The sequence below is a fragment of the Zonotrichia leucophrys genome, chromosome 22 (genome assembly GCF_028769735.1).
Source record: "Zonotrichia leucophrys gambelii isolate GWCS_2022_RI chromosome 22, RI_Zleu_2.0, whole genome shotgun sequence".
Taxonomy (NCBI): Eukaryota; Metazoa; Chordata; class Aves; order Passeriformes; family Passerellidae; genus Zonotrichia; species Zonotrichia leucophrys.
This window is the reverse complement of record NC_088191.1, coordinates 2,227,425-2,248,296: the sequence shown is the minus strand read 5'-3', so window position 1 is coordinate 2,248,296 and position 20,872 is coordinate 2,227,425. Positions and strand designations below refer to the sequence as shown.

Below are 20,872 nucleotides of genomic sequence, written 5' to 3'. Positions count from 1 at the left end.
GAAGAACATTTTTAGAAGCCTGTTCTGTAGTGGGTCAAAACCCCCCAAAACTTCCAGAAGAAGATTTCCTAAAGCCTGTTCTGTGATGGACAAAAACCCCCAATATTTCCAGAAGACTTCCAGAAGCCTGTTCTGTGATGGGTCAAGAACTCCCAACACTTCCAGAAGAAGGAGAACATTTCCAGAAGTCTATTCTGTGGTGGGTCAAAAACCCCCAACATTTTCAGAAGAAGAAGAAGATTTCCAGCAGCAGAGAGGACTTTTCATCTCGTCCGACAGCAAAGTTGGCAACTTAAATGTTAAACTTTGCCTGCGACTGTTGGGTGTTGACATCATCGTGATCTCAGCGCTGTAACCGGAGCCCTCCGGCTTTTCCTCCAGCCTGCCTTTAAATACCACTCCTGCAGGCAGCAGAGCTCAGGACAGAGCCGGCAGAGCTTCCATGAGAGCAAAGACGAGCTCCAGCACCGCAGCCATGTCCACATCCCTGCGGGTGAGCCCCTCGCTCCACGGGTACCGCTTCGACACCGCGCTGCGCAAGAAAGCCGCGGCCAACATCTTCGAGAGCATCAACGAGGCGTCCCTGCAGAAACTCTTCAGAAACTCCGGCGACAAGAAGGCGGAGGAGAGAGCCAAGATAATCCTCGCCACCGACCAGGACATGGAGGAAAAAACCAGGGCGCTGATGGCGCTAAAGCAGAGGAGGAAAGACAAGCTGCTGCAGTTCCTGACGTTTCGGAAATACTCCATCAAAGTTCACTGAGCTGGCTGGCGGAGGGAGCAGGAATGGAGAACTTTGTGACGGGACTGTTTGAGAGCTCCTAGCATGCTCGGCTGCCCCGTGGGCCTGGGGAGCTGACAGTCCATGCAGGGGCTTCAGCTCCACTGCAAACCATGAGCCAGCAGCGGCATCACTGCGGGCAGCAGGACCAGTGCCCATGGCACACTGGTGTGACCAGCAGGACCAGTGCCCAAAGCAGCACTGGTGTGACCAGCAGGACCAGTGCCCATGGCACACTGGTGTGGACAGCAGCATCAGTGCCCACAGCAGCACTGGTGTGACCAGCAGGACTGGTGTGGTCAGCAGGACCAGTGCCCATGGCACACTGGTGGGTCCAGCAACCTGATCAGTGCCCACAGCAGCATCAGTGCCCATGGCACATTGATGTGGCCAGCAGCCTGATCGGTGCCCATGGCACATTGGTATGGACAGCAGCATCAGTGCCCACAGCATCTCTGGTGTGGCCAGCAGGACCAGTGCCCACAGCACATCACTGTGGCCAGCAGCCTGGTGGCCAGAGGCTCTCAGAGAGAGAGAGAGAGAGAGAGCAGCTCCCAGCTGGGGCAGATTTGCTCCTCTGGGCAGCCATGGGACTGAGCTGGGGGAAACCTCACCACCCTGATGGACTTGGTGCTCACAGACTTGCTTTGCCTCTTCAGCCTGAGCCCTGCTTACGTGGTGGTGGGGGGCTCTGGAGACCTCCCAGCTGCTGGTCAGGGTCAGAATCTGTGAAATGCCCCCAAGGCAGCGTGGTGCAGTGAGTTCAGCCGTCCGGGAATGCATTAACTCTGCACAGCTGTGCCTTTCCTTGTGTGCAGGAAAAGTCGTTTGCACAGAAGCAATAATAATGACAGATTTCCCTGAATTTACTGTGAAGTTCCTTAATATTATGTTCACTTACCACTAACACTAAAAATCTAAATATAATTACTACAGTTCTTCTCTGTGTAGGTGACAGCCACTATTAGATGAGTACTTACTTCATGGCAATATTTTATGACAATGTTAATATTATATTGGCTATAATTTATTGCATACAGCGATGTGAAAACTAATAAATTATGAAGTAAATCTAAATTACCTTGTCTGAAATGCTCAGTTCTCCTGGAGTGGTGGGGTTAGACTTTTTTTTGTCATTTCATAGAGGCCTGGTTTAGGAGCAGACTACCTGCAGCTCTCCTTCATTCCCCAGATATGGCTTTGGCAGCCCATCCTCAGGATGTGGAGCAGCCCCTGGCTCCCCCATCCCACCTGCCAGCACCAGCTTGGCCCACAATTGCCATGGCAACCGTGTCATTTCCCCACCAAATTTATTTCTAATCAACTCCAGTGTCAGTTTCCCCTCTGTAATAAAGCAGAATAACATCTTCTGCATTGTGGAAAGGTGTAGAAAATGATGGCTCAGGAGCACGGCTCATCAGCCTTTGGCATTTCTGCAGAGCAGAGAAAACCTGGGCTTGGCTCCTCATCACCCAAAGAACCAGCAATAAGTTACAAAGCTTTGGCAGCAGAACTGGACTGTTTTTCTGCAGGTTGTGCTGTACTATCATGATAGACGATGCTGAAAGTACTTAAAAATAGCAAAGACTGGTTATTTATAAGTCTGTCCTCTAATAACCTGATGGTTTAGATAAAAACATTCCCATGACTCTGCTTAGAGCAACAAAGATAAAGCAGCTTGGAGGAGCAATAGCCCAGCTACAGGGTTTTTTTTGTGCCTACAGTAACAACTCCAAATTGCCAATAAGTCAGTGAGACTGGAAATAATCTTTTAAGTCACCTAATAGAACAGGCAATTATAATTATTTATAAGTGGAGCGGGATGCATGGTGATTTCTCCTCACAGGAAGACCGGTGCTGGATTTGCCAGGGCCTTGTCACTCTTTGTGTCCTCAAAATCAAACCCAGCCATGGTCAATGCTGGATTTGGCAGAGCCTTTTCACTCTCTGGGCCCCAAAATCAAACTAAACCAGGCCAGTGCTGGATTTGGCAGAGCCTTGTCACTCTCTGGGCCCCTAAAACCAAACCCAGCCAGGGCCAATGCTGGATTTGGGAGAACCTTGAGACTCTCTAGGCCCCTAAAACCAAACCCAGCCAATGCTGGATTTATCAGAGCCTTGTCACCCTCTGGGCCCCCAAAACCAAACCCAGACAGGGCCAGTGTTGGATTTGGGAGAGCCTTGAGACTCTTTAGGCCCCCAAAACCAAACCCAGCCAATGTTGGACTTGGCAGAGCCTCGTCACCCTCTAGGCCCCCAAAACCAAACCCAGCCAATTCTGGATTTGGGAGAGCCTTGTCACTCTCTGGGCCCCAAAATCAAACTAAACCAGGCCAATGCTGGATTTGGCAGAGCCTTGTCACCCTCTAGGCCCCCAAAACCAAACCCAGCCAGGTCCAATGCTGGATTTGGAAGAACATTGTCACCCTTTGTGTCCCCAAAACCAAACACAGCTCCCCTTTGCTACCAATGACCTGGGCAGCATTTGCCACCAGCCTTTCCTTGAAAGAAGGAAGCAAATCTGGCAGAAGCCAAGCTTGTGGCAGAGTGAAATCCACACCCTCTGAACTGGTTGCTGCTGGCACGTCCTGGGGTTGCCCAGACAGTCCTGTTCACAAGATTTGCATAACATGATTCATAACATCCACTGACTTGGGGATTTTATAGTCCCTCTTGTCTCATTACGCTGAAATCATTAGCCTGAGTGGTATCCCTGATAAATAAAGGCCACTTACTAAGAAGTTATGTGTTTATTGGATATTTACAGCGAAAAAAGGCACTTTTCCTTGCTTGTAGCCTGTCTGCTGCTTTGGCAGGTTTGTGCTCCAGGAATGTGCCTTACTCAAAAGGCTCAACAAAACCTGCAATGAAATCTCACGGAACATGAGCCAAAAGCAGTTTGAGGTACAAATATCCAACCATCCCAGGGCCCTTGCCCACACTGCAAGAATTAGCAGTTCTTGCTGGTTTAACTTCCCCTGGGCAGGTAAGAAGGGTTTAACTTCATTTTTAGAATCACAGCCTAATGTTTTGGTTGAAAGTATATTGCACATGGGGATACCAGAGATTAATTGGGGTTTGAGAGGTGTGGGAGTCTCAGAATCTCTGCTGCTTACTGTGACCCTGAGATGTGTTAGAAAAATCTCTTTTCCCAGCCCAGCAGTTGAAGAAGGAGTCAGAACTCTTTGATTCTCATTCTCAAGGTTGTTTATTGTTTCTTATCTATAAAATTCTTTCTCTGGCCTGCCGAGGTCTGTTCAGCAGGTCAGACAGAGGCACTCTGACACCCTCAGGGTGGAGTTATCTTTTTATACTAAAAACTACATGTACATTATTTACAATTACTTCCCAATACCTATCACCTATGATAGAGAGTGAGCCTCTCTAAGCAAATTTAAAAATGCCAACATCACCCAGAAGATGGAGGCCAAGAAGAAGAGGGAAAAAGGACAGGGCACGCCCAAATTCCACCATCTTGGGACCTCAAACCCCATTCTAAAAACCCCAAAAATCAAATTTTCACCCCATGATAAATAAACTATCATTCTACTTAAATTTTCAAGGCTTGTAAATCCTCATATAAGGTTGGCAATTTTTTCCATGGGTCAAGATCAAAGGCACAGGGGTCTTGGGCTTTGTGCCAAGGTCTCTGAGCAAGCAGTTCACATTTAAGGCATTCTCAATCCAGTAAATGTATGGAAGAAACCATTTCAATGTTAATTATTCATTCTTGCTGTTTGATTAAAATAAATAAATTGAGAATAGATGTCTCCAAATATGTTGGGAGATTCCTTAATTGTTTGGTGAACTCCTGCATGCACAGTACAATGTATACTATATATTATAGCCTATATAATATATAGTATAATATTGTATATATATTGTATATATAGTATATATACTATATATTATAGCTTATATAGTATATATATTATATATATTGTATTGTATATATATTGTATATATAGTATATATACAATATATACTATATATTATAGCTTATTATAGCTATACTATTGTTATAGTATATATAACAATATATACTATAATATAGCCAATTACAAACAACTAGACAGCTGAAGAGCACTAGTTTTTGAATTCTAGTTTAAATACAGAAGGGAAAGAAGCACGAGACTTTTTTGAGTGTGGATTGGTCTAGTGGTATGTTAAGTTTCAACTTTTTTGCTTGTAAAAATACATTTTGACAAGCTGAAACAGCCTTTCAGAGGCAGCCAGAGGGATGTCCTGGGTTCTGGGAGGATGGCAGAGATTAGTTTGGGTTTGGGAGGAGTGGGAGGGCAGGTCAGGGCGGTGCTGTCACTCTCACTGTCACTGTCACCAGCCCTTCCTGAGCTCCCGGCGCCTGCAGGGCCAGGGGCAGAGCCCATTGTCAGCCTCCAGCACAACAAACAGAGGAAAAGGCTGTTCGAGGAATTTCCTCCCTGCAGGAGCCGGGCGTTTCCATTAATTCTTCTCCATGAGTCAGGCTGGCTGTACTGGGTGTCCCCTGGCCCAGCATCCTGAGGAACGTGCGGAGGAACAGCTAATTTTATCCAGCTGGTCTAGCAGCCATTCTGGGAGGGTGCTGGTGGTTCCCCACTAGCACTGATGGTGGGGAGAAGGCACAGAAAGGCAGGACACAAACCAAGGAGAAGACTTTTGGCAAAACCTCTGGCTAAACACACTGGGGAAGGTGGGGAGCAACTCAAGGTGCTGTATTGAATTTTCAGGCAATCCCAAGGAGGGGAGAGAGAATGATGCATCTGACTCCATCTTATGAAAAGGCTCATTAATTACTTTATTATATTATTCTATACATCTAAAACTGAATCTGCCAAGCACTCAAACCTGCACACAACTGCCCAGAATCACAAGAGTGTCACCCAACAATCCTGACACACTTGGCCCTGACAGGGCAAGGAAACAAAACTCCATCACTTTGGGTGAACAATCTCCATATTGCATTCTACTTCTGCACAACACAATCACAGCAAATGACATAAGAAAATTCTTGGGAAGAATTGTGCCTTGCTTTTCTCTGTGAAGAGAAATGTGGGGCTACACACTTGGCCCTGACAGGCCAAGGAAACAAAACACCATCACTCTGGGCAAACAATCCCCATATTGCATTCTACTTTGGCACAAACAGGCACAGCAAATGTAAGAATTATTTTTCCTTTCTCTGAAGTTCAGAGAATGCAAAACCCAGAAATATTCTTGGGAAGAATTGTGCCTTGATTTTCCCTGTGAAGAGAAATGTGGGACTACAGTGCTGGAAAGTGAAAGCCCAGAGCAAAGGGGGTGCCAGTGACAGCCGACCACAGAGAGATCCCACCCTCTGTCCCCTCATCAAACACCTGTCACCCTGGTGTTTTAAGATTTTCTAAGCCTTCTGATGTTTACATTCTTGTAATTAACTGTCTCACACGCTTTCTGTAAATTACTTATAGTTTTGCATTCTTTTATGGAGGAGGAGAAATTTGATGGACTGTTGGTTTGTCCAGTGTCATTGGAGAGGGGCACTTTCACCCTCCAATCCACTGTCAGTTTTGGAAATCTATAAATGTTAGAGTCAGAAAATAAACTTCCCTTTTTTACCTTGAGAACACCAGCGTGTGCCTTGTGTTATTTCGTGTCCTATAGTGACAAACACCCATCCCCATCTCTCCAAAGATGAAAAGATGGGGCTGGAACGAGTCAGCAGCCCGGCTCAAGCTGAGCAGAGTGTTCAGGAGCAGATGAGGATGTTCCCAGAGTCTGAACAGCCAGTTCTGTGACCTCCAGTGCCTGCTGAAATCCAGCACACAGAGCAGGAGCAGAGTCCAAAGCCAAGCCCTCGCTTGGCCGTGTTTGTGTGCTCCAGTCAACAGCAACACCTCCCTGGCAGCTTCCCCTACACCATGGAGCAACAGGCAGGTTAAAAATTAACTGCTGAGCTGAGCTGCTGCCCCACTGCACCCACAGGGACAGGCTCTGCTTGGCAAATGTGAAAAATGCCTATTTTATGATTGGCTTTTCGCAAATATTCAAATTAACATTATATGTGTTGTGTTAGAAAGTGATGCTGTGTTAATTCCCTTAAGTACTGTGTTAAATATAGTTTTAGGTTATAAATGTTAAGATAGAAACGATGCTATGTAGGATACTTTTTTTAAAGAAAGGAGTTGCAGTGAGATAGCAGCCACAGGACACCTGAATCTTTCAGAGTAAAGGAATTTATTGCCCTCTTATCAGAAGAAACGAACTTCTTCCCACCTCAAAGGCGCTGTCAAGATTCAGAGGGAGAAGCTGACACTGACCAGACAGAATCCTGTGTTTGAATGGAATTTATGCATCATGTATGAGGTGTATGAATATGCAACAGGCTGTTGTTTATAAGGGTTAATCCTCTGTTAACCAGTGTGTTTTTTCAAGCTCTTGCTGCCCAGAAAAAGGTACCTGGACATCTGTAACTCTTTGTCTCTATTGTCTCATATTGTCCTAATTCAATTTGTCCAAATTATTATTACTCTAATTGTATTACTATTTTTACAACCATTTTATTACTGGTAAACTTTTAAAATTTTAAAAACAAGCGATTGGCGTTTTTCACACCAACAGCCTGGGTGCCCCTGGCACAGGGATGCCTTGTGCTTCTGAAAACAGTCACAGGTGAAGCATATTTCATCTGCAGCTGCCGAGGGAAACCTCTGCTCTAAAGCAGGTTAAGTGTGAGTGACAAGCTGTAAAGAGTGAGATTTGTGGATGTGTTCATGTGGTTTTCACAGAAAAGAGCTGGGCTGGGGTTTCAAAGCTCAAACACCTCACGTGCAGCAAAACGATGCTCCAGTGTCAAGACAAGGCTATTTATGAGACTAAAAGCCTCTAAAATACTGCAGGCAACAGGAGATGGCACAGTTGCCATTTATCTCTGCTAAAAACCGAAAGCTGGGCCATGACCAGAATCTTAATACACAGCCCTGAAAAAGCCCCTTATTCCTGGTGAGATGCACCCATGGCACTGAGAGGAATGGGGGATTTGTGTTTCCAAACAAGCTGTGGGGCTGCTGGGAGATAAAACCAGCACTGGGAGAGGAAAGAAACAATGGGAAGGATTCCACTGATTGATGAATGGAAAAAGATATTTGCTTTTAGAAATAAACTTTAGGTTTGCTGGTAAATGGAATTAGACATTGAAAGATGAAAGAAACAATGGGGAAAACCCCACATTCTGTAAGAATTAAAAGAACTATAAGAATTAAAAATGAAAAGGGAGGGTTATACATTAGAGGGGAACCTATGGGATCAGGCATTTTGGGAAGTCTGAACATCTCAAGTACCTCAGAAATGGGGAAAGAGAGAAGGAAAATGTGCCTGGAAATTGGGATAAAAGGGAGGCTGCTCCTCCAAAACTTGGAGAGACCCCAGGGGATGCCCCATGGCCTCTGCCTTGATTGGAATAAAGTAAAAGGACTCCTCTGTCTCATTTTTGGACATAAATCTCTGGTGTTTGTGGATTAATTTTCCTAACACAAATAAACTTTAGGTTTGCTGATAAATGAAACTGGACATTGACAGATGAAAGAAACAATGGGGAAGAAAATCCCCTAAACTCAATAAGAATTAAAAATTAAAAGGGAGGGTTATACATTAGAGGGGAACCTTTGGTATCAGGTGTTCTGGGAGGTCTGAACCTCTCAAGTACCTCAGAAATGGGGAAAGAGAGAAGGAAATTGGGATAAAAAGGGAGGCTGCTCCTCCAAAACTTGGAGAGACCCCAGGGGATGCCCCATGGCCTCTGCCTTGATTGGAATAAAGTCAAAGGACTCCTCTGTCTCCTTTTTGGACACAACCCTCTGGTGTTTGTGGGTTAATTTTCCCCAGCACGCTGTGCCGTGGGAAGCTTTGCCCTTTTCTGGCTCAGGGCTCCCAGCTGGGGCCCCGGGCAGTGAATCAGAGCCGGGGCAGCGCCCACGCCAAGGGAGCATCACTGCACAATCACTGCACACTCATCGGGAGCATCACCCAGCCAGATGCTGCTGCTGCGGCTCCTGCAGCCTCCCCCGTGGAAAATCCGCTTTTTCCAGCGCTCAGCACTGCCCCAGGCCTGGGAAGGGGCACTGATTCATCTGCAGGATTGGTGTGTGTGATGTAAAGTAATTCGTGCTTGGGTGGAAAATGTATAAAATCAAAATTGTAAGATAAATTATAACGAAAATCCAACCTCAGACCACGGACAGCCCGGATCACCATGCAGAAGTTGCGAAACTCCTGGTGGCAGCAGGAAAGAATGCCTCATTAACAAATAAAAAATAAAAATAAAGTAAAAAAGATGTAGCTGGTGTGGAGATGGGCTCCCCCAGAACCACCAGGCAACACCCAACGACAATCAGCATTTGATAGGGATCATCAATCAAGATAACCAAAATCGTCAAACATTTATAGTTTTCCAAAAGTGACAGTCTGTGGTGGTGTTCGTAGGGGTCCCAGGATGAGGGAAGAGATGAGAATCTTGACTCCATGTTTCAGAAAGTTGATTTATTATTTTGATAAATATATATATATGATATATATATATAATAGATAGTTATAATATTATAATATTATATAAAATTTCTCCTCCTCCATAAAAGAATGTAAAACAATGACTTATTTACACAAAGTGTGTGAGAAAGTTGGTTACAATAACGTGAACATCAGAAGGCTTAGAAAATGTTAAAAAGTCAGGGTGACACCCTGCCATCCCCCGCATTCCTGCTGGAACTGGCTTTGGGCGCCAGCACCCATCACTGCAGGAGAAGGAATTCCCAGGGGGATCTGTGAAAGCTGCTGCTCTCCCACATCATCAGAAAACTCAGTTTTTAAAACATTCATGCACGTGAAAAAGTGGATTTCCATCGTCTTTGCAATGCAGAGATGCTTTAATGCCTCAAGGAATTAGGGAAAATCTGACTAAAAGTACTTTCTCCACCTGCTGTTGTTTCTGCCTGGACCATAATGGAAAGGGAAGAGAGAACTGCCACACTGTACTTCCCTGACTGGCTGAAATCCAGCTGGGCTCTGTTTAAAATTCACCTGCCTTCCCAAATGCTGAAAATATTCCAATCCAGACACGGGTTTTTTCTCCCCCTCTTCCCGAACAGTAAAGTACAAGACACAATTTTTCATTTAGAAACCTGCTTGGGAGCCATCAGAGCCTTTCTTCCCCCAGACATTCTGGGAGGCTCTGATTTCCATCCTCACCCTGGTGCCATTTTCTGAGCCACTTTTGCAGGAAGGCAGCACAGAGAGGACAAGGACAAATGTACAACTCCAAGGCAAATTGAAACCTTGGGCAGAGTGCAGCCCGTGGAAAAATTCCAGGTGACTTGAAGGATTTTATACAGAAGTAAAAAAAACCTTTCTGATATATTATGCAGAACGTGCTGCCAAACTCATGCTGGTTTTATCCTCGTTCAAACAATAACCTCCTTCTTAAACACTGAATGTTTTAGCACAACATAAATATGCAAAAACACATTTACCAAAGTCAGGGAGCAGGCAGAGCCAAATCAATGCTGTTCCAGGGTCTCTGGGCCTGGGACACCCCAGATTTTCAGGGCTCAGTCCCTGCCTGTCCCTGTGCTCAGCAAAACCCCCCAAATTCACTGCCAGGCACGTCCCCTGACTCCCAGGAGAGCTTGGGACATAAAGCCTAACACACTTGATTGCAGAGCTTACCGTGTGCCATAAGCAAATAAATTAGGTATAATTGAATGTTTGATTGTGAGATTTACTGTTCTAACCCTTTACAGCTTCACAGGTGGATACCCAGTAATGGAGAGAGAGGAAGAGCCCCATTAATTCTCAGTAGAATGAACAGGCTGGGAGAAATAGGAGCCTCTTCCAGCCAGGTCTCACAAGCTCTTGGAGGTCTATTTCTCACCCAAGATAGCTCAGCTACCTCTGAAGGCATAAAATCAGCTGGATGGCTTCTGTGGCAGTGTTGGAAACAAAACGGTTTTAATAAAAGGCAAAATAACAAACTCTTTACAGAGAAAAACTGATTTAGGTGGAAGAGGTCCTTGCTCTTGGTAAAACACCTCACAAAGGAATTTGTTTCTTTGTTCTCTTCTTTTTCTAGTATATTGTTCAGAAAGTCTTTTTGGCTCCTGTCCAACTGGACATCCTTAAGTTTGAGGTGAGGTCCCCCAAACCTATGAAATGCCTTTTTCACCTAATCACGGAGAGAAACTTCTGGTCTTCTTTCCTTTTTAAGAGGACAAAATATAGTCTTAAACTAACTTTTAAACTCTTCTTTAAGAGGACCAAAGGCAGTTTTATCACTCAATCAACCAAGAGCACATTCCTACAGCTGGGGAAACCGTCCAGTCCCTGCTGAGGAAGATGAGGAAGCTCCTCCTGGCTTTAGGAGGACAATTTTTGCTCTTTGCCTGCGGCTGATGCCCAGAGCCACGCACCCATCACGGGGCAGAGCAGAGTTCAGAGTCTCCTCACAGAACCCAACGTGCTTTGGCACAGAGCTCAGCAATGACCTGAGGCTGCTGTTTACAGAGTGAAATACAGCTTTGAAACCCTTCCACTTTGAGTCATGTAACCTAATTTTTATAAGATATTATTGTAGCCATGATATTTTCTGAAAAATCCTTTCCTTAGGGTTTTTTTCCTCCTGAGAAGCTGCGAGGCCTCAGGAACAAAATGTAAACAATGGTTATCTGCTGCTGTGGAATGCAACAGGTGCATCTGTGATTGGTTTTATGTGGTTGTTTCTAATTAATGGCCAATCACAGTCCAGCTGTCCGGACTGTCTCAGTCAGTCAAAAACCTTTGTTATCATTCCTTCTTATTCTATTCTTAGCTGGCCTTCTGAGATGAAACCTTTTCTTCTATTCTTTTAGTATAATTTTAATGTAATATATAATAAAATAATCAATCAAGCCTTCTGAAACATGGAGTCAGATCCTCGTCTCTTTCCTCATCTTTGGACCCCTGTGAGCACCGTCACAATAATAAAGCTCAGTCAGAACCTGAACTTGAAGCAGTGCCCCAATATATTTTAGCAACTTCCCAATGCTGGATTGCCTCACACCCTTGTGGAAGCTGGGGTTCACCTCCCTTCTTCCTTTCAGCTGTGTAGAGAAGGTTTTCCCTGCCATAACATCAAAAAATCATCATTTTGTGGAGTGTTTGAGATCAAGTGCTCCTCAAAGTTCTCTAATCATGCTGTCTGGTATAACACTGTTGTTTACTCAGCACGTTTGGGTCCTTCTCTGTGACGGTGTTCACAGGGGTCTCAGGATGAGGGAAGAGATGAGGATCTGACTCCATGTTTCAGAAGGCTTGATTTATTATTTTATGATATATATTACATTAAAACTATACTAAAAGAATAGAAGAAAAAGTTTCATCTCAGAAGGCCAGCTAAGAATAGAATAAGAAGGAATGATAACAAAGATTTGTGGCTCAGGCTCTCTGTCTGAGCCAGCTGACTGTGATTGGCCATTAATTAGAAACAACCACATGAGACCAATCACAGATGCACCTGTTGCATTCCACAGCAGCAGATAACCATTGTTTACATTTTGTTCCTGAGGCCTCCCAGCTTCTCAGGAGGAAAAATCCTAAGGAAAGGATTTTCCATAAAAGATGTCTGTGACACTTCTCCAGGATGGGTTCAAACCCAGTCTGATTCCTCAAAGCCCCATCCTCTGGGAATTGGGTTTGCAGTGCGAGCTCTTCCCACACAGCTGCAGATAAAAGCCTGCAGGTTCCAGTGCCAGGGGAAAGCTAATAAAAGAATTCCATTTTGGACTCATTTTTCAGGGTTTGGCTGGTTCAGGTGTTGATTCCCAAATGCTGAAATGCTGTCCCTTGCCACTGTGTGCCAATTCTTAGTTTAACCTTTCTCAGAAACATCTCACTTCAACCAAACAAACAAACCTCTTTGGAAGGCAATGCCCTTGCCTTGCTGCAGGCTGAGCTCTGGCCAAGAAATTATCTTTATCCTGCAGAAAACATCAGCAGGGCTGGCCTGGCCTGGCCTTAGCCTTGCACACCCCTCAGACAGGCAAATCCCATCACCTGAGTGGGTTTCAGGTTAAACATCAGCCAGGCTGCAGAGCATTGCCAGCAATTCTGCATTTCAACACCATTTATAGAACTTTTCCTTTATTTAGTGAAGCAGGAGATTGAGCAGGAGCTTTAAGATCACCTCTGGGGGCTTCTCTGTGGCTCCAGGCACTCTTGAGCATCCTGACCACAAAAACTGTACCCAGAGGGACCCTGGGACCTCAGCACCCAGTCATTTTCTCAAGCCGCTGTAAAACCAATCAAAACAGCCACCAAATTAAATCTTTACCCCTTTAAAAGAGATATTTGAGATGGTAAATGATTTGTGAATGAGTAGTGCATTATGTCACTGTATAAGTCTGTTGCAGCACATTTAGACCATGGAAAGGTGCCACAAAAATCCTGCTGGCTTTCTAGCCCCCCTCAGATCTTAGAGGAAACAGGGTGCTTCTGCTAGATCACTTCATGGGGGCTTAACCTTCTTTTGATACTTAAAAAATGATTTAGAGATAAATCTTGCATTGAAAAGTAAACACTCTTTCCCCCTGGATTTGCACAAGGGCTCAGCGGGGCTGGGTGATGCTTGAGGGGGTTCCCTCCTTCCTTCCTGTTAAAGTTTTATCTTTTATTTCGTAATATACTCATAAATATATGCTAATTTGGTTTCTGATTTTGTTTTTCTGACAAAGCCAGGCTGTAACCAGCGCTTTGGCAGTTTGTGCTGGTGCCGCCCTCCTGTGGCTGGAGAGCCACTCAAAACCAGTTTAAAATTCTGGAACAAAACCAGCTGAAAATTCTGGTCACCAAACAGATAACAGCACCACAGTAAAGTGGGCTTGAGCAGACACAATAACTGCTCCAAGCAACTCCCACCAAGGGCTCTGTAAAGTTCATCCATGATAGATCAATAATGCAATTATTGACTCTCACAATTAACAGACAAATATCATGTCTATAGGTTAAGAAAAATTTATAGATTTATAGTTATGTTGATAACCCTTGTGTGGTTATCAAGGGACATCTGGGAGGGCTGGCTGGTCACTGTGGAACACCTGAGCTCCAACCATTCATTGGAGGAAGTTATTTCAGGAAGTTATTTCAGAGTAAGCTGGACAAAATGAATGACCTCATGTCAGGGTTTGAGGAAGAGATCTCCACCACTGGACAAAAGAAGGGGCTGATGGACAGAACTTTGGGAAGGGTTTAAGGGTTAAAAAGGGAAAACCTCCATGGTGAGGGGGCTGAGGAGGAGATGAGGGACCAGGGTGGGCAGTGCTGCTGGGAGCCACCTCTGCTTGCCCTTCTCCATGCCAGGGCTCTGCTATCACTGCACCAGCACCTGTGGAGCAGAACCTGTGTGAGACAGAATTTGTGTGAGACAGAATTTGTGCGCCACAGAACTTGTGTGCCACTGAAATCATATGAGACAGAATCTGTGTGAGACAGAACCCCAGAAACCCTGTGCCACAGAACTTGTGTGAGACGGAATCTGTGTGAGACAGAACTTGTGTGAGACAGAATCATGTGTGCCACTGAACCTGTGTTTGCCAAGGAACCTGTATGCCACAGAACCCGTGTGCCCCGGAGCTCCTGTGCCACAGAACTCGTGTGCCATGAAACCCCTGTGCCACAGGACCTGTGTGCCAGAGAACCTGTGTGAGGTAGAACCCCTGAGCCACAGAACTTGGGTGAGACAAAATTTGTGTGCCACAGAACCCCTGTGCCATGGAATCCCTGAGCCACAGAGCCCCTGTGAGACAGGACCCCTGTGCAATATAACCCCTGTGCCATGGAATCCCTGTGCAATATAACAATATAACCCCTGTGCCACGGGTTCAGCTCCTCTGTGTCTCGTGTAACAGCCAAAATCTCGCAGCAGGAAAGCGCTGGCTGACGAGGGCAGTGACGCAGGTGCATTGTGACTCAAAATCCCAAACACATCGGAAGCAGCTCCGTCAATCAACAACCCAGCACAAGAGTCCTCTCTCTGCATTCCTCAGGAATGTTCAGGGCCAGCATTCTGACAATGAGCCACTCATTGTCAACCCTGGCAGCCCACACTAACAGGAGCAGCAAAATCACACCAAAAACTGCCCAAAAATGTGCAAGCTTCTGATGTTCTGAGGACTCCCACTGCACCAACGAGGCCCTGGGCGAATTCAGAATTAGAGCACCCTTAATTCACTTAAAAGGATATGTCAAAGCCTCCCTTAATTGTGATAAATCCCATTCCTTCATCTGAGAAGGTGACATTTCACAGCAAATAGTCCCAGGAAATTGAGTGGAACAAGGAAGAGTTTCCTGTTTGGTAAGTGATTTCCTGTGATGACAAAGCCCAGCATGGGAGCAGTCGGCTGCACTGCATGGCTGGTGCTCAGGTTTTTTAGGTCTTTGTTGTTCGCAGGCAGGCAGATGGAATTTGTCACAAGGAACTAATCAGGGACACTGAGACCTAGTTGCACTTGCAGGGATAAAAATCTCAGTTTGAGGAGTCATTAGAAAGCTGCTTGCTAAGTCACAGCCCATTTGCCAGGCAGAACATTTCTGGCAGGGGGAGCAGGAGGAGCCACCACCAACCCTTTAAAGCCCTTGACCTTTAAACCAAGCAATGGGTGCAGAAACATCCCTCAGCTCCTCCAGTTTGGAGGGAGAGGAATGGTGGATTTGTGTTTCCAAACAAGCTGTGGCTCTGCTGGTGGATAAAACCAGCACTGGGAGAGCAAAGAAACAATGGGAAGGATTCCACTGATTGATGAATGGAAAAAGATATTTACTTTTACAAATAAACTTTAGGTTTGCTCGTAAATGAAATTTGGAGTTGAAAGATGAAAGAAATAAAGAGGAAGAAAAACCCCTGAATTCAGTAAGAATTAAAATTAAAAGGGAGGGTTATGCATTAGAGGGGAGTCTTTGGGATCAGGTGTTCTGGGAAGTCTGAACCTCTCAAGTACCTCAGAAATGGGGAAAGAGAGAAGGGACCTCACAAACCCCACAGGGGCTGTGTGGGGCTGCCAGCCCAGCACCCCATAACCTTCAGGGAGCATTTTCTGAGCTCTGAGAGGTGGAATTGCAAACAGGAAAGTGCTGAGCCAGCTGGGAACAAGCTGTTCGCCTGCCCCCGAGCATGTCTCTCCCAGCAATGTTTTAATCCCAGCCCAAAGTGCCAACAAAAGGAGCTCCTTAATCAGCAAAGCCGCGAGGAAGGGCAGCTCCTGTTCCTGCAGAGTGTCCCTGTGGCTGCACTGCCACCACCCTTCCTTCCCCTGCAGACGTCGTGCTCGTGGCCACGCTGGTGCCAACCGTGCAAAAATCCCTTCCACATCCTCACAAAGGCCAGCACACACCCAATCTGCCAGGTCTTGCTGAATGGAAGATCCTGCTGCAGCTCTTGGTGTCCCCAAAAAGAGGGATGCTTTGGTGGACCAGGGAATGTCCCACAAGAGGTGCAAATTTCCCTGACTTCTGCTGCTCCAGAAAACTTGGCCTTTGTGAAAAATGCATGTATTTTATGATTGGCTTTTCGCAAATATTCAAATGAATATTATATGTGTTGTGTTAGAAAGTGATGCTGTGTTAATTCTCTTAAGTAGTGTGTTAAATATAGTTTTAGAAACGATGCTGTGTAGGATTCTTTTTTTTAAAGAAAGGACTCGCAGTGAGATAGCAGCCACAGGACACCTGAATCTTTCAGAGAAAAATAATTTATTGCCCTCTTATCAGAAGAAACGAACTTCTTAACACCACGAAGGTGCTGTTAGGATTTGAAGTTGATGATGACCAGATAGAATCCTATGTTTGAATGGAATTTATGCATCATGTATGAAGTGTATGAATATGCAACAGGCTGTTGCTTTTAAGGGTTAATCCTTTGTTAACAAGTGTCCTTTTTCGGGCTTATTTTGCCCAGGAAAACATACCCAGACTGTCCGTAACTCTTTGTATTTATTGTCTCATATTGTCCTAATTCAATTTGTCCAAATTATTATTACTCTAATTGTATTACTATTTTTATAACCACTTTATTACTATTAAACTTAAAAAATTTTAAAACCAAGTGATTGGCATTTTTCACAGCCTTCATGCATTCCAGTGCATTCCAGACAGAGCTTTGATCTCCCCAAGCTGGGCTTTGCCATTTCTCTCATGTTTCCATTATCCTTGCTGTGGCACCCAGCAAATTCTGCCTTGTACCAAAAGCCATTTCTGTCAAATTGACTTAAAAGGAAGCAGTGAAAAAACTAAAAACTCTGTATCAAATCCTGCCACCTGGAAAATCAGCAGAGAAATATAATTTTGTGGTCTTTCAAATTAAATCAGATTCTGGGCACTCTGCTGTTGGGTTTATCCAGCGCTGAGTGGAATTGCTCTGCTCAACCATGACTGGGTTTAGGCATGTTCATGGCAAAGCAGTTCCAGTTCAGAGATGCTGCTTTTAATTGTATCCTAACACCATTTTTAAAAATTTTATGGTTTGTGCATTACTGAGGCCTCAGCAGGAGTGGCAGAGCAGCGTGTGCTACCACACAATGGGTGACAATGTCTGTGCTTTGTGCAGCCTCTTGCATTGCCCTGACCTCTGCAGGCAGCAAGGCAAGGCTGCAGAGGTGACATTGTGACAACAGCTATATTTTTTACAGAAAACCAGAATTGACATCTTTTTCATTTCTTCAAATGAAAAACCCCAAACAAACAAGAGTAAACATGAACGAGGCGGTTCATTCTGAGAAGCTTTTCTGGTATCAAGAGACACGATCTTACACAATATGGTGTTTTGGTTTTGGTTTCTCTCTTGTTTTCCTAATTTACGATGTGTTTTAGCATCTCTGAAAAATATCCCTCAGGCTGCCAATGGCAACAGGACCTAGAGTGGTGATTTAACACGAGAGAATATGTTCTCTTACCCCGTTTTCTCACACTCTTACTTTGTGCTGTGATGTGATTAAGCCACTTATAGCCTGGTGCAGAGGCTGGATCTCCATCCTCTGCCCTGGTGGGGTTGGCCCTGCCAGGAGGAGGAGGATGAGGAGGAAGAGGAGGGTGATGATGATGAGGGTGTCTGCCTGGGAAGCATTGCCATGGACAGAGCACAAATCCTATGCTTACCTATTTTGCATTTGAGGACAGTGACAAGAGTCAGGCTGTCACTGTCACATTTTCTGGAAAAATCCCTTCACCAGGATTTCTTCTTCTGGGAGCTGAGAAGCCTCAGAGAAAAATGAAAACAATAATTATCTGATTGCTTCTCTCTGTTTTGCCGCTTTGGAATGTGGTCTGGAGATTTTTTTACCAACAGGTGCATGTTTGATTTGTTTCATGTGAATTGTTTTAACTTAATGGCCAATCACCATCCAGCTGTGTCAGACTCTGGAGAGTCACAAGTTTTCATTATTATTCTTGTTAAGCCTTCTGTCTGTATCCTTTCTCTATTCTTTAGTACAGAATAATGTAACATAATGTAATGTAATGTAATACAATATATTGCATTATATTGGATATAATATAATATAATATAATATAATATAATATAATATAATATAATATAATATAATATAATATAATATAATATAATATAATATCCTTCTAAGAACATGGAGTCAGACTCACTCATCTCTGGGTACTCCTGCAAATCCCACATCAGGCTGCCTCTGATATCACCCCAGTGGACACTCACTGAGCTCCAGAGATTTAACAACCATCCTCATCAAGAGCCTAAAAAAGCAAAGGCTGTGAAAAAGGCAGCAGCAACTCCTGCCAACAGCACAGCTGTCTGATATGGGGGAGCAGAGCTGCTGGGCTCACATGAGTCACAGTGGGCAGGGAAGGAGGAGCTGAAAGCTGCTCCTTTGACCCAAATCTGGCATTTTTCCACGAACAGGGAAGGCAGTTTGCACTGCTGTACCAGAAGAAGATGAATCTATATTGCTCCTCTCTGGGCAGCTGTTGATGGATTGTTTGTGGAGCTGCAGAATCTCCCCAGCCCTGAGATGAAATCAAATGCCCAGGAAATGTTTCACTACTCATATTCTAGAAGAGGCAGCTCCTCAGGAGTACGGCTCTGCCTGCAATCTGCAGCAGTTCTGTTTGCTTTCAGGAGACCCAGGAGTGCAGTGAGAGCCCATTCCATGAATCCAGAGGAGAGGGCAGGGTCTGAGCTCTCTCCGTGGCCTTGTGTGCAAGTACTGGCACAATCAAGAAGGCTTGATTTATTATTTTATTATATATATTACATTAAAACTATACTAAAAGAATAGAAGAAAAGGTTTCATCTCAGAAGGCTGGCTAAGTTAAGAATAGAAAAGAATGAATGATAACAAAAGCAGCTGCCTCAGACTCTGTCCGAGCCAACTGACTGTGATTGGCCATTAATTACCAACAACCACATGAGACCAATCAGATGCACCTGTTGCATTCCACAGCAGCAGACAACCATTGTTTACATTTTGTTCCTGAGGCCTCCCAGCTTCTCAAGAAGAAAAAAATCCTAAGGAAAGGATTTTCATAAAAAGATCAAGCTCACGTGTCTTTAACTCCACACTTTGAAATCCAGACTCCACAGCACTGCCACTTGAGAATTTCTTACATGCCATCCAGTTTTAGTGCTGTTCTATTTCATTTGCTGCCTTACCTTAGTAATTTTTTAGCACTCATTCAGTTTGCATTTCTCTCTCTTTTCATTTTCATCTGTTCCTGATATTTTATTTTTCCCAATAAACCAGGTAATTTAATGGCCTTAATCCCCAGCCTCCTATTCAGAGCATGGATGTGGAGGCAGCAGAAGGAAAAATCTGTCAGTCAAACATAACTTAATCTATCATCCTCTTTATATCTAAGTCTGATTTACATGTTCTGCATTTCACTGGGACCAGGACCTGTACAAACAAACCCTTGTGTCTGCTTCCAGGGGTGGGAAGCAGCTCTGGGTGTGAGCACTCCCTGTCCTGAATCACCAAGGACTAAACAACAGCGAAATGGGAATTGTGATTGTGTCAGTTTGATGCCATTCCTCATGAATCATTAAAGAAAATCCATCCTCAGGAAAATCCATCCTCAGCATCCTCAGGAAAATCCATCCTCAGCACCAGCTGGAGGCTGAGCAGGTGGCTGAGGGTCCCTGAAGCTCCAGAGCCTCAGAACTGGGCACACACCTCTGTCACACACCTCTGTTCATCTGGGTACATTTGGGGTAAATCTGCAACACTGACCAAGCCATTTCTCCTCCTGAAAGCTCCCATGGGCTCTTATTTTTATCTGGTCCATAACTGATGGTTCTGTGGCAGAAACTCACTCCCAGCTCTGTCAAAGCCCACAGAAATCACAGCACAACCTTGCCCTGAGCTGGAGCATCCAAAACTCCACACTCAATAAATTCAGGGCTGCAGCAGACAGCCTGACAGCTGGGTGCTGCAGCCATTTAGCAGATAACCACATTTTATCCTGACCCTTATTTCATCCTGCAGCAATTAGCCAGGAAAAAAGGGCTGCATCCCACTGTCACTTCAGCCTGGTGTTCCAGCATGTTTAGTGAGGCAGAACCCAGGCATTCCTTCTGGATCCTGAGTAAAAACACCATTTTCTGCTGGCCCACAGCAGTTTTCACAACTACAGCACGAGGGGAAAAGCTGCTGCTGGGTTTAGCCAGCTTAGAGGATGATTTTGAAGAAATCTGAGGCAATCCAGTGAGCCCTGTGCACTCTTGGTGGGGCAGTGCAGCAACCCTGGCCTGGGGATGAGCCCCCCACCAGCACTCAAGACATTTATTGCATGTTAGATCCTTCCCTTTGCTCCAAACATAAATTTGATGTCCATATTCCAGTTTTCTGAAATGATTTGATGTCCATATTCTACTTTTCTGAAATTATATCTTCCCCATAAATATAATCTCAATAGTCCCAACCCCAAGCCCAGCTCTAATAAAAATGCTCTTTATGGTTATTAGACAAGTGAGATGTCCCTGGACTCAACAATTACTTTCAAATTTCTCTCCAGAACAGGCTGGGAGTGGAAATCAGCTGCTTCCTCCCCAGGTACAAATCCATAATGAGG

General features: G+C 44.8%; 1 protein-coding gene across 1 annotated transcript; it reads left to right on the top strand.

Moving 5' to 3' along the window:
* The first annotated feature begins 429 nt into the window (after positions 1 to 429).
* TCIM (transcriptional and immune response regulator) lies at positions 430 to 1,827 on the top strand. Its single transcript, XM_064731142.1, has one exon. The coding sequence runs from the start codon at positions 443 to 445 to the stop codon at positions 761 to 763; it is 321 nt and encodes a 106-aa protein (XP_064587212.1). The 5' UTR covers positions 430 to 442; the 3' UTR covers positions 764 to 1,827.
* Positions 1,828 to 20,872: the final 19,045 nt, after the last annotated feature.